Here is a 13230-nt window from a genome sequence, read left to right on the forward strand (position 1 = left end):
AGTGGACTAACTTTGCACTTGAAAGGATGCCCGTTCACTTACGTTTCAACAGGTCTGACGCTACGGCTGTATCTAGGCTAACGGCTAACATGCTAACTATTATTTCTATGTCACTAGTGACTTGAAACAAATTTAGGACGATAGGAGACAGGTTGATATAAACCGATATTTCCCTTTAAGTGTAAGAAAACTGTTTATAAAAATGTATGTATGCAGTGTATATGGTCACACTGTGTTGAGATTTACGGTGCATGCACATCATTTGCATACACTTCCTGTGTGTGTTTACTCACACTGCACCTCCAGGTATCTGTATGCTTGAAGAATGTGATGTCAACATTTTTGTGACTATGTGTGCGCGTCCGTGTCCACGCATGCACACGTGCAGATGATTAGGGAGGTCATTTGCAGGAAACGGCTTTAGCGCGGTGAGAAAGACAGGGCCCTCTCTTCTAATGGGATCAATGTTTCAGTGCTTTCTGTCTGTGTAAGTTATGATGTGGCTAATGTTTAAAACATGCTCTGCAGATGCAGCGTGACCCTCTTAAATAAATGAGTGCATCGCCAGGAGAGGGAGTCGTCTTAGGATTAGCTGAAACGCTCTGTAGACTCTGTGACTCATACTGGCTCATAAACAAGAAAGCACATGTAACAGCAAATAGGCACACACACACAAAATACACAACACACAACACTAAAGGTAATTGGCTTAAGGCAGATCGTCATCCAGCCACTACTACACATCTATTTCCACTCATGGGTGCGTAAAAATGAGAAACATCGCATGTGCACAGTGTTTGTGTGGCAGAATGGGCACATCACCCCCAGCTTGATACCCCATAATTTCCCTCCAAATGCCCGAGGCTCTTTACTGCCCCACCAGCAGCATCTTGCCGCTCTGTTAGTTAACAAGGCTAGTCAGCAGCAGGAGGATGCCCTGCTCATAACCTGCAGTGCTGCTCTGCGGTGTCACAGCTCCATACGTTAGGATGTGTTCCTCTGAATACTGATGTGAAGTCATTTATAACTTTGAAGCCCTCCCGCTCTGCAGAGGTTATGTTTGTCTCCATGTGTGGTTCTCTGGGGTTGAGAGGGCCATAATTGGATGTTTTGTTGGATGAAGAGATTAGCAATTCAATGTGGAGTGGGTAAAAGTGGGAGGTCAGATGAGGCGATGCGCAACAGATGATGATAGCATCTGACTTTTACTCCAGGTTTCAAATGCTGCATGTAGTTTATATAAATCATAAAATATTTAATATTTGTATCCACCAATATCTTAAAGGAAAACTTCAGCATATATATTTTTTTCTACGACTAAGGGTTCAATGAAATCTTGCCGACTGATGACCTTTCGAGTCGACTAATGTTTGGTCGACTATTGGGGGCGGCCTAATATTCCAAGTCTCGTTATCCAGTCGTACGCTCAGTATTTCCCAATCAGACAATTCTTTCTGACGGGGAATTGAATGGAAATGACACTTTGTACGGCAGACTCCATCGACAAAAACTGTAATTTTACCTCGCTGAACTCCGGAGCTGCTGGTCTACCACTGCCTTGATTATGTAGTCTGGTTCAAAGAGAACATAGATACAACTGCGAGCCTTGGATTATACTGTGCAAGTTGTGTGAGAGTTTGTAAACCATTGTTTTGCTTTGCTTTGTTAAATGTGATCAACTGTAACTTCACTTCAAGACTTTTCTCCGTTTCTGGATTCGGTGTTTAGCAAAACAAGGTTTTCCTCACAAATTCAGCATAAAACAGGCTGAGTTCTTAATATACAAATGGCCATTTGGGGACTGAAGCATTCCTTTAAACCCCTTGAAATATTTCTTAAACTCTGTGCTTCTTAAACATCCTTTCATTTCACAAGTGCAGATGCTTTAAAAAATGTAGTGTGTGAACTGCTACAAACTGCACAGCCTGGGTCATCTAAAGTGCAGGCATCCTCCAGATGCCAACCAGAATGGCTTTTTTTACGCACTATTCTGTGAACTGTATGTCTTGTGAGAGTTGGTACATTAAGGAGCAAAAAAAAAAGTTCTTCTGAAGAGACTGTAACATCAATTTGTACACCAGCAGCACCTTCCATGAACGAGGCACTGTTCACTTATTAAAGCAGCTATATCCTTGACACCTAATCAATTATTTCAACTGCCCCAGCATATTTTTTAAGGGAAACACTACATTTATAAAAATGAAATATTGCCACTGCTATTTGTCAGATGTGAGTATCGCAGTGTGTCCTTTGTCAAGTGTCATCTTCTCTGCTGATTTTAAAGTGGACCTCTGTGGGGTTGACTTAAGTCTTCAGTATGTGGCATCACATCTGTGGTGAGGCACATTAAAGGCGAGTGTGGAGTGGCATGTGTGTAGGTAGTTGGGTCATCATCAATCATTCATATTGACATTTTCTTTGATGTGGTGTCTGTGTGTGTCTGTGTACCCCCACGCACACACACATTTGACTTGTGTGCAGTCACACTGTATCTGTGTGTCTTGATTTATTGCTACTTGAGTTTAATGCATGTGTACTCTCATGTGTGTCCAAGCTGGCGCGTGTGTGAGTTTAGACAGGTGCCGTGCTGCAGGTTTAATGACCTGAGGTGTTGCTGGCTTCCCTTTGCCAATGTGAATCTGTTCCCCTGTGCCCAACAGGGTGTGACACAGTTCGAGCGCAAGGCTGGTGACAGGTAGGGCCTTGTGACAAACTCAGACGGGAAGAGGAAGTCTGTGTATTTCCTCAGGCTGCAGCTCCACCTGAATGCTAAGTGACTGAGAAGAGCTCCAGTACTGACACTCTGCAGCTGCTAACATGCACCATGTATGCCTGAATAAACCCACGCATGACACACGTTCACACGCATACACTCTGGATGCAGTCGACATTCACATCAGTGCTTCAAGGCCAAATCCGATTCCTTATTTTTACCCTTACCCCTTGCTCTCAAGTGCCCCTCGGAGAAGAGTTACAAGGGGTTGTGGCTGAAATCTTCCCCTGTGAAATGGGACAACCCTTCAAGACCCTGATACATCATCAGTAGCTGTTGATGGCATTTGATTGTGGTCAAAATATTATCACAGTGACATTTGCCAATTATCCGATGGAGATCGAAAAGCATTGACTCTCGTGATTTGTTCATAACTTAAGTTTCACGCTACATGGGTTAGGGACATTTGAACCAATACCAGGCACCCAACAGTGCCTTTCTTTCTGTACTTTACCTTCTCTGAAATAACAAATATTAATTTTCAACTGCTGGGACACTGAGTGAGAGGCCAAATCAGCGGCTGACGGATTGGCATGTGGCTGGCTTCGGGGCGCTTCCACCTCTGTCTGAAGTTGAACTCAGTGGCTCTACTGAGCTCCGATGCCGGCCTCAGAGCTCCGAAGTACTGATTTAATTCGGTCGGTACCTCCCCTTAAAAGCACAGAGTTCAGGCAAACAAGTCATCAAATATAAAAGACCAGGACATCAGCAGACCATTAGTGATTTTTTGATTGTGCTTATGAAGAAAATGATGCAATAAAACAACATTAAACTTCGATAATTTGATGGTTATCCTAATTTTGAATCTTTATTAACAAATAAAATACATTTGGGGTTTCTTTTGTTGCTTTTGCAGCCATCTTGCCGATGAATTCTCATCACACTCAGTTTGGACTGTGCCTCTAAAAGAAAAACCTACATTTGGAGGGCTATGTAGCTTCAACACTTCTCCCTGCCCCCGATTCCATCAACAATCGGGACACCATACCCCTAGACATTAAGGCGCAAAACAGAGGGGTAACAGGAGCAAGGAGTATTTGGGATTTACATCAAGACTGTGAAGTATCCTCTTGCCTCAGAGATGCCATCATCCCAGTCCCATCCAGCCCCCCACACAGAGCCTGTTTGGCTGTAAATCTGCTGTCTTTGTGGTGACAGCGACCTCAGGCATGCCTCCAGTGGCTCCCACAGTGGACCAGCACAAATTACTTCTCGCATGTCTGAGCCCACTGCTGTCCTCTTCTGTCCCTCTCTTTTCATGGCTTTATTTTTCTCTCTCTTCATTTCTCCTCCTCCTCCTCCTCCTCCTCCTCCTCCTCCTCCTCCTCCTGTCCAGCAGGGCCCGCCTCCCTGACATCAGCTCGTTTCTGTCCTTCCCCAGTGTAACTGCCAATGTGTCTCCAGTTGATGTTGCTCTGAGTGCCTGCGGCTCCCTCCCAGATCAGCCCCACGCTGACTGTGTACACGGAGATGAGCTGTATGTTTGTTCAGCTAATGGCTACAACTAGCGTCAGAACAGTATCAAATTGTATTGACGTCCGAGCTGCTGTAATAAATGAAATATGCATCTTACTGTCGTCTCGTCTGTTCTCAGAAGCCTTTCATCTTCGGCCGTCTGCCAAAGCATCTCTCAAAGGGTTCTAGTGTGTTTTAGCAAATTGAAAGTGGCTTTTTATGCTTTGATTGATGGGGCTGGTAGCATTCAGATTACGTAAGTGGACAGTGATGGATTCCCGTTCAAATCAGCACTTTGTGTTCAATTGATTGGCGGTCAAGCGTATCAATCATAAAACACTGGAAATCTTTCATTTTAGTTGCATTGTGCAGTCGGTAGAGTTAGTTATGTGTAATTTAAAGAAAGTCTCCCTCCATGCAGCTACACAGGACTGAATGCCTCAATGGGAAGCAAACAGACAGACAGGCTGTCAGTGGGGAGAGATTCCTCAATAGGGAAAATGTATCGCCTCAGAAAAGTTCAGCATGATAATAATGGGCGCCACTAAGCTGCACAATTTGATTGGGGGGCGTGAGGGACGTGTAGAGGACATTTATCAGCGTGACACAGGACACAATGCTCTTTGTTTGATTGGTTAAATTAGTGGGAGCTCATTTGCTTTCACTGCAAAATCCTTTACAGGGCTTTTTTGTTGTGTTAATTAAGCGGGAGCGACCATTTTGTATGCTGCGTGCGTACTGGGCTGGGAAGGAATGAAAAAAGATCATTGTTATTCCTCTCTTGCACCTCAGAGGCATTGTAGTTTGTTTTTGTTTGTTTTTTATGTGATTCGCACCAAAAATGAGCTGCTTAAATATATATTTGTGTTTTTATTCTTTGTGGATGAGGTTGCTTTACACTTGCTGCACATATCATGTACACTGTTATGATGACTAAAGGTGTGTTGTGTGATGGGCTGTGTGCAGTTTGTTGGTTGTTGGCAGCCTGTGCCTGGACTGGATTTATGCACTTTGACATTTTGTATTTTCTTAACCGGCAGATACTGTGTGTGTCCAAGACAAATTTCCTTTGGGCCAATAAAGTCGATCTTATCTTATCTTATTTGCTAAAATTAGTTTGGTTTAGTTTTTCAGACAGTCGCCTTCCCTGAATACAAATTCTTCAGAGTTTTTCTCTGTGCCAACTGAACTGTTGCCAACACCCGATGTTTTGTTACAACGGACATTTTACAACAGAGTCATTTAACCTGCTGAATTCGTAAGATAATGAAGGGTGCAGGGAATTATTCCAGGAATGGCATCGCTGATGGTGGAGATAATTTCTTCTCATGAATGAATTATCAGTATTTGTGGAAGCGTTTATTAAAAACCTACCTGAGCAAAAACAGAATCCTCACACTGGATCCCCTCAGCTAAGTGAATCCACTGATTATGCCTGGTCACGAGGTGCTGCTGTGCATTGGCTGCTCCTCTTGCTACCGTCTTTCACAGTTAAGCTGAAAATGTGATGAGACGGGAGGATGTTTTCCAAACTGAAAACAAGCTGGAAAGGAAGGTTTGAAAACCATTAAAGCTGGGAAAAAGGCAGTTTTATTGTGGCATCACTGGGCAAAACTCCCCAGATAAACCTTGAGCATATTGTAACTCGAGTGGTCTGAGAGAAAACTTCTGTGCCTCCTCTTGGCTCTGTTTTCTGGCTTTAGATAATCTTGCTCATGACGAGAGACATCGGCCAATCACATGTCATTTCAGAAAGAAGGCGCTCTTGTTGGCTGTTCCACAAATGCAGATGTGCGTGCACGTCCCTTCGGTTACAGCCTGATTCAATAGCGAAGAACCCTGCAAAGAAAGTTGTGTCCTAGCTTTGGCAACAACTGCAAAGCAACCCTCAAAAAGAAGGACTGAGAATAAAATGTGTCATTGTCAGCAAAGCGATTTAGAGATGAAGAGGAAATCACTCCCTGCTGCTACAGACCACGTCGCTGGGACAAGAGCAGGCAACGGCCCTGGAAATGGACCACCAGTTAGCGGCTGCAGCATCTCAAATCCAGCCAGTGCAAACCCCAGCTTCAGGAGACCAAACAGCCATGATTCCCCACCGGATCAGCAAACTTTTTGTTGTTATCATCAAACAGGTTAGACTGGCGCCATTGTGGGCCAACAGTACACTGTAACAACTGGTGCTGGGAGGTTTGCGCTGGCTGGATTCAGGCCGCTACAACTGCTGACTAAAGGTCTGTCTCCAAAGCTGCTGCCCGCTCTCCTCCCAGGGAAGCAGTCCACAGTAGCAGGGAGCGAGGCGGAGGGAATGTGGGGTGGCTAACATTAGCTCGCTAATTCTTTTCTCATTTGTGGTCTGATAAATAGACAGAGAGCATGGTAAGGAGAGGCTGAGTGATTGTGCTGCAGGGAACTGTACTAAGAAATGAGATTAAATAAATCAATGTATAGGAAACACTGTTACTGCATGAAGCGTGTGCATGTGCCCATGGTCGTCTCGTGGGAGGTGCCTAGGAAGGAGAGGGGGAAGCTGCAGGAGGAGAGTGTGTTTTTCAGATACTGCTGTATTTTTGCCTTTTCCAGATTTCTACCTACCTCAGCTTTAAGCTCTCGGGATTTGGAGAGTTTTCACAGGGTCATTGATAATAAATAACACCATAAATCCCCTGCAGATATTTGGTTCTCTTCTTTGCTTTGAAACTGTAAAAGTCAACATATTGCACCAGTAAGTTCACCAGTGTCATTCTTTTAATATCAGCTCAGTGCCTCCAGGCGCTTTAATTAGTTTACACTTGAAACGTCTCCCATCATAGTGCTGCTTAACCCACCTTGTTTGCTGCTTTCATAGCCTGTAATATGAAACTTGCAAGTCACAATGGGATCTACTGAGGCTGCAGCCTCTCACCTCGCTCCTCACACTGTCTGCCTCAGACAGCTGACCTCTCATTAATCACATAAATCAGCAGGCCGACATTGTGCGAACTCCCAAATACTGGCAGGTCTTGTTTCAGTTCAGTGAACTCAGAGGGCGATTTTTTTGTTGTAAAGCAACATCAAACCACAAAACCATGACCCAACGCAGTACTGTCTCTCACTTCCTTGAAAAACAGCATGCCTAGTCTTTTTTTTTCCTGGCCTGTTTGATGTCATTTGTCATTCCTCTAATGGAAGTTTTGTTGTGCTGCTGGGTTTTGGATGCAGGTTTGGCTGAACTGTAGTTCACTCTTGTAAGGGTGGGGTGGTTTACAGTGTGTATGCAGCTGTGGTTAGAAGCTGGCTACATTGTTGGGACTGATTTGATGTGAAAAGGAAACCCCTACTGATGACTTTAATTGGCTGGCTCTTATTTATTTATTTGGTTGGTGCAATACAACATTACAAAAAAGACAAAGTACATTTGATGCGAAGCGTGTACGTTGTGTTTAGGGGTGTCAGTTTCAGTTTATTTTGCTTTCATTAGCCCAACACCCATTAACTGTAAACTGGTTAATGTTCAATAAGAAACTAGAGATGATGTGAAATTCAAGAGGCGCTTTCCTTTTAGTCAGGCGCTATTGACTCAGTTAGCTTTAGCATTTCAAAGAGCTATCCATTTAGAGATAGTGAAATTTTAATGTTTTGTGTCATAAATGTCTTGCATTTTATTATATTTGCTGTTGGCCTTGCTGACAAACAGCAGGCTAGCTGCGTTAACACATGGAAACATGTTGCCCACTGTCCACCCTCCAGTCTCAACTAGTTAGCTAGCTTTGCCGCTCAGCACTACACGCCACCACGTAGCTTGCTAGCTGCGCGTCTCATTCGGCAGTTACTGCTGTTAATGCTGTCCTGACCCATGGTGGCGGTGAGTAACTGGCTTTATTTTGAGCTGCAAAACCCCTTTAGCATTGTTAAGTATGTTAGCACCACTCGCCATGCTGACACTGCTAACGGTGCTAACGGAGCTAATAGCAACAACAAAGTAAACAGTGCGAACAGGGGTTTTGCATGGGATGGGGTTGGTATTGATAGTGGTAATCGCCAGATGAGTGGCAATGCCAGCTAGCTCCCAAAAGCCCCAAGTGGTGTGCAGTACAGTAAACTGAAGAGTAGCAAAATTAACCCACAGATTGACGTGCATAATTGGTCAAAAATGGCTGTTAACCCATTAATGGTTAACTGTTGACTTCCCTAGTTTAATTTCAAATTTCAAGGGTGACACACAGGAGATTTTTGGGGTCCTCCACAAGAAAATTTCAGCATCAGACACTTAATTTCCTGCGTTCTGATGAATTCTTATGCACTGATTTGTGTCTTTTCAACACGACTTTATGTAGTAAATGTCTTCAGTTAGGTCAAAATTAAAATCCTCTGCTACTTAAATGTTTTATGGAGGGGCGGGTAAGTGCCATAGGACAATTGGAGAGTGTTAAAACTTACATATATTATGACATGACAGTACAGTACAGTACAGTACAGTACAGTACAGTACAACAGTTTGCACTGAACTGGTGTTAATGGCATGGCATGCAACATTAGGTGAGGTATGTTTGAAACAAGGACTGCTATTGACAAAGAAAAGAGGGAAACAAAGTGTGGAAAATAATAGATAATGAAAACTAATGGTTTGATCTCTGTAATGACGCCCTTTTTTTCTTGTTTGTGTGTCATTGTTCAGGAAGCCAAGCTGCGTGAGCTACTGGATGTCAGCACACTGGCGGGGAAGATGGAGAACAGGATGCTGACGGTGGTAAGCGGCCCCGACATGGTCAACATCACCTACCTGAACTTCATGGCCTTCCAGGAGGAGACAGCCAAGGTAAATAAATATTCTGCACAAGAACAAAAACAACACAAATACAATGATAAGGGGTTTCATTCATGTCTGTGAGCTCAGTGTTTATGGAAGTTTTTCCAGGCTGTAGAAAAGTTTTCAAATGAAAAAAGTGATAACCTTAGGCATGCAGGTGAATGATGATAGAGATAAAACAGGAAAAACAAAACCACTAAAAAAAATACTTGTTAATATTGCAAAAATGAAAGCTTGAAATAACTGTTTGTTCTTATGGCACAAAGGTTAATTAAAAATTATAAAAGACGGCGTGACAATGATGTGATTTCCATCTCAACATGCTTATTTTTTTAAGTGGTGATAAATAGATGGGATTAAAAGAAGTTCCTGTGTATTATCTGTTCAGTTTGAAGGCACCATTTCTCTGTTGGGCTGACTTCATGGTGTGTAGCTTCAGGGTTGAAATTTCACACCAAGGTTAACCAAACTAGCGACAGTGTGTTTTCTAAATTCAAATAGATATTATCAGCATATCAACATGTGCAAACTAATGTCTGCATTTATTCCTAACACACGGCTGTAGTCACACCACCACATTTCAACCCTCAGCAGTGGGTTTCACAATTTATCGAATACAGTAATGTATATCACAGTTTGGCCTCCCACAATTAAATGAACATGATCGCCTGCGATACTAACGTTTAAAATGTGTGCTCCGCTCATAGAAATTCAATTCAAGTGCTTCTTAAACTAACAGGCAGCTTCCACTTTTGACAAGCTGTCATGCAACATCCATTCATCAACCATCATTATCTGTTGTTTGGAGGTATTTTAGTTTAAGGAGAGGAATAATTATATGCAAAGAGCGCATGAGAAACACCACAAACTGCAGTACGATGAATGGATGAAGATAGAGAAGAGTATCCTTGCTAGCTTTACCTCACCGTCTCTTTCCAGTATCAACTCAGACATCCATAAAGCCCAGTTCAGACCAAAGATTCACAACAAGACAAGTTGAAACTTGCAACTAATGCGCCGTTTTGCAACTTTCTAAAACATGTCGGCTCACACCAATGCAACTAGATTAGACAGTGTATCATCTCTATGCAACAACTGTACTTCTGTTCTGATTTTCAGCTTTTCAGGTTTATTTTGTGGCTGAATATAATTTGTAGCTTCTTAAAATAGGAATGAGGATAGAGATAGTGAGATACTGGCTACAGCTGCGTTTGTAGTAGTGATGAAACGGGGAAAAACAGAAACAAATAGAACATCAGATGGACTGTAATCATCTGAAATACGCCAAACTATAAATAACCAGCGACAATTAATCAATAAGTAAGAATGTGTGTATGCGTGGGGGGTTCATAAGCACATACAGGGAGCATGAGCAGCGACCCACTGTTAGACAACGGCACACCATGAGGATGGAAACAGAGGGTTCGGCGCAGAAGAGGTGACACCATCAGATGGCCAGACTGCCTAGTTCACACCGCTGCAACTTTTCTCTGCAACGTTCTTAAAAGGTTTTGTCTTGTTGCGAATCTTCTGTCTGAACCCGGCTTAACAGCAACGCTGTTACAGCACTGTTTCCATCCAGCTCTCAAAGACATATTAATATTACCAATGCAATCACATTCCATTCAGCAAAGTATTTGTGTCCAATAAGCACTGTTTTCATTTAGCTGCATCACATTTATTTTTAGTTATCTTATATCTTGGGCAAAAGTCTTATCTGAATGCAAAGATTTGTTCATGAGCAGGAAAAGAGCACAACCTAGTAGGGAATCACGATGATATGGCTTTAAAATGAAACATCAGAATCAGCCAACATGCTTTTTCTTTATTTGCACAATTAATGAATATTACATACATTGAAAAGTATTGTATTTCATGTCTCTGTCTGCTGGTGGGCCATCATGATAAGAGTATGCCTGTACAGTATGTTTATTCAACTACAAAAGAGACTCTATGATCACTAAAATTAGGTGGGGAAAAAGTAGATATATCAATATTGGTATTGGTTATCGGTCAAAGAGGTTGTTATATATCAGCATATCTGATGTTGGCAAAAAATCCAATATCGTGCATCCCTACAATCTGAAGCATGTGCTCTGTTCAATGTGAAAGTGCAACAAAAATAAAATAAAATGTAAAATCAATGTATAATCTAACAAATAATCATGATCTCAGTTTTGATTGAAATAATTGTTCTTATAATTTTGGCAATTATTGTGCAGCTCCACTCAGCAGTGTTGTTTGCAACTGACGCTGTATGTGTGTGTTTGTGTGTCTGCTTTTTTTTTTTTTTCTTTTGTTTGTTTGCTCGTTTGTTCTGTTTGCTCTGCAGGAATGGGCGGAAGAGCTGTTCAACCTGGCCTCTAACCTCTTGGTGCAGAACATGTCCAGAGAGGACTGTCTTGAGAAAGCGTATGTCATCTACACACACACACACACACGCACAAGCAGTCACACAAAAAATGTAAATCCCCAAGATAAATATGAAAATCAGGCCTGCTAGAAACAAACAAACCTCTGTCATCACGAGCGTCACATCAGGTATGTACTGTGTTGTACATAAACAGAAACAGCACCAAAAAGCAAATCAGGCATCTTGTGTAAAAGAGACATGTGACTGACTGTGATTGCGGACAAGTGCACAACTCTCCGACACCGTAAAGTGTTTACTGACAAATGCATGCAAAAACATATTTGTAACACTCACGTAACCGTGCAGAATGTGCAGTAAGAACATCATAAACCCTGCAGCACACACACACAGACACCTTTGTGCAAACACCGAGGTACATATGTGCTGCACTGTACTCACACACACACACACACACACAAATAGGGGGGTTGCTTTCCACAGCTCCACAAGGCAGCCTGAGGGTTTGAGTTTATGAAGGTCATTGCACCTCACACTGAAGGGGGGAGTAAGGAGAGAAAAAACAAACAGGAAGGAAGGAGGAGGAATAAAACAGCTGGAAATATGTATCAGTTCATGAACCTGAGCGGCTTACTTGCTCCTCAGTGCAGGAGTGCGTATGTGACAGCTTGTGAGTGCTGCAGCCTATATTCTTGCTGCATTGATGACATAATGACAACCCTGCGTCAGGAGATCCTTCAACAGGTCGAGTTGCTGACCTGAAATTGAGGTGGTGTTAAAATGTTAAAGAGGAGTCACCATTTTGTTGGCTCCAGCCTATTACATAAATCACCCCGAGCCATCATCAATGGCTCTTTGTCCAGCGAGACAGTCACCATCAATCGCCCTCGCACCGCCTCTGATCCTGTGTAATAACTGTGTCTAACAGCACCGGGGTCATATTGATCTTATCAGAACACACACACATAGACTGATCTATGGGTCGCAGCTGATTTACGTGTGCAGCGAGTGAACCTAAATATGAATCCGCCGCACTGTATGGAGAGAATATGCCAGGCTCTGCTTGGTGACAACTCCCAGCTGTGTGATGTTTATCAGTAAACAGAAGCCATTAACTCGCACCCCTGAGGAGTCTAATTGACTTATGAGACAATAAAAGTGGCCATCGACCACATACTACACAGAGAGTTGGATAGAGCAGGTTTCGCAGTCACGCTGGTTGCTCGCAGCAGCAGTTGTTGTGCACTGCTTGCTTACAAACAAGGCGATTCTTTGTCTTAATACTACAACAGCATGTGAAGACTTTATCCCCGTTGATATTCTTCTGCAGCATCTCTTAATGCTGTGATACATTTTTTGGGAGGGGGGTATCATATGTAGACAATGTTCCCATCAGCAGGAAACAAAGCAGAACTCAGCATGTCTTTAAGTAGCTGCTTGCTACCAGGAGTGGGCGATATGGCCCTAATGATGTTCCCGGGTGTTTTTGCAAAAACAATATTCTTTTTTATTTTTTTTATTTTAGTTTTTCAAAATATGCAAAGCACACAATCACAAATTGACAACACACAAACACCAATTTTACATTACAGACATTAAAGTAAATTGGCATCCCCATTAGTCACTACCAAGGTAGCAACTACTCTTCCTGGGGTCCACACCAGGGGCGAAAATCCCATTTCATAGTTGGGGGGGACAATAAACAGTAAAATTTTAGAGAATAATTCCAGGGGGGGACAAGGAAAAAAAGTTGTAGCCTGTCTTTTATACAACATCTTTTACCGCAATTTGACGCTTTAATCTTCTCTCTATCTCTCCAACAGGCAGGCAGAATGTCTATAC

The 13230-nt window shown here is 42.7% G+C and overlaps 1 protein-coding gene across 3 annotated transcripts in view; it reads left to right on the plus strand.

Annotated features, from left to right (window-relative positions):
* Positions 1-13230, plus strand: part of LOC126398821 (1-phosphatidylinositol 4,5-bisphosphate phosphodiesterase beta-1) — a 207704-nt gene that overhangs the window by 97733 nt on the left and 96741 nt on the right. For all 3 annotated transcript variants that reach the window (XR_007570817.1, XM_050058427.1, XM_050058428.1), the window contains exons 4-5: positions 8886-9026; positions 11350-11429. Coding sequence is in view for 2 of the 3 variants with exons in the window: in XM_050058427.1 (XP_049914384.1) it covers positions 8886-9026; positions 11350-11429 (221 nt within the window). In the remaining variant the exon portion in view is untranslated. The remainder of the gene's footprint in view (positions 1-8885; positions 9027-11349; positions 11430-13230) is intronic.

The sequence above is a fragment of the Epinephelus moara genome, chromosome 12, assembly GCF_006386435.1.
Source record: "Epinephelus moara isolate mb chromosome 12, YSFRI_EMoa_1.0, whole genome shotgun sequence".
Taxonomy (NCBI): domain Eukaryota; kingdom Metazoa; phylum Chordata; class Actinopteri; order Perciformes; family Serranidae; genus Epinephelus; species Epinephelus moara.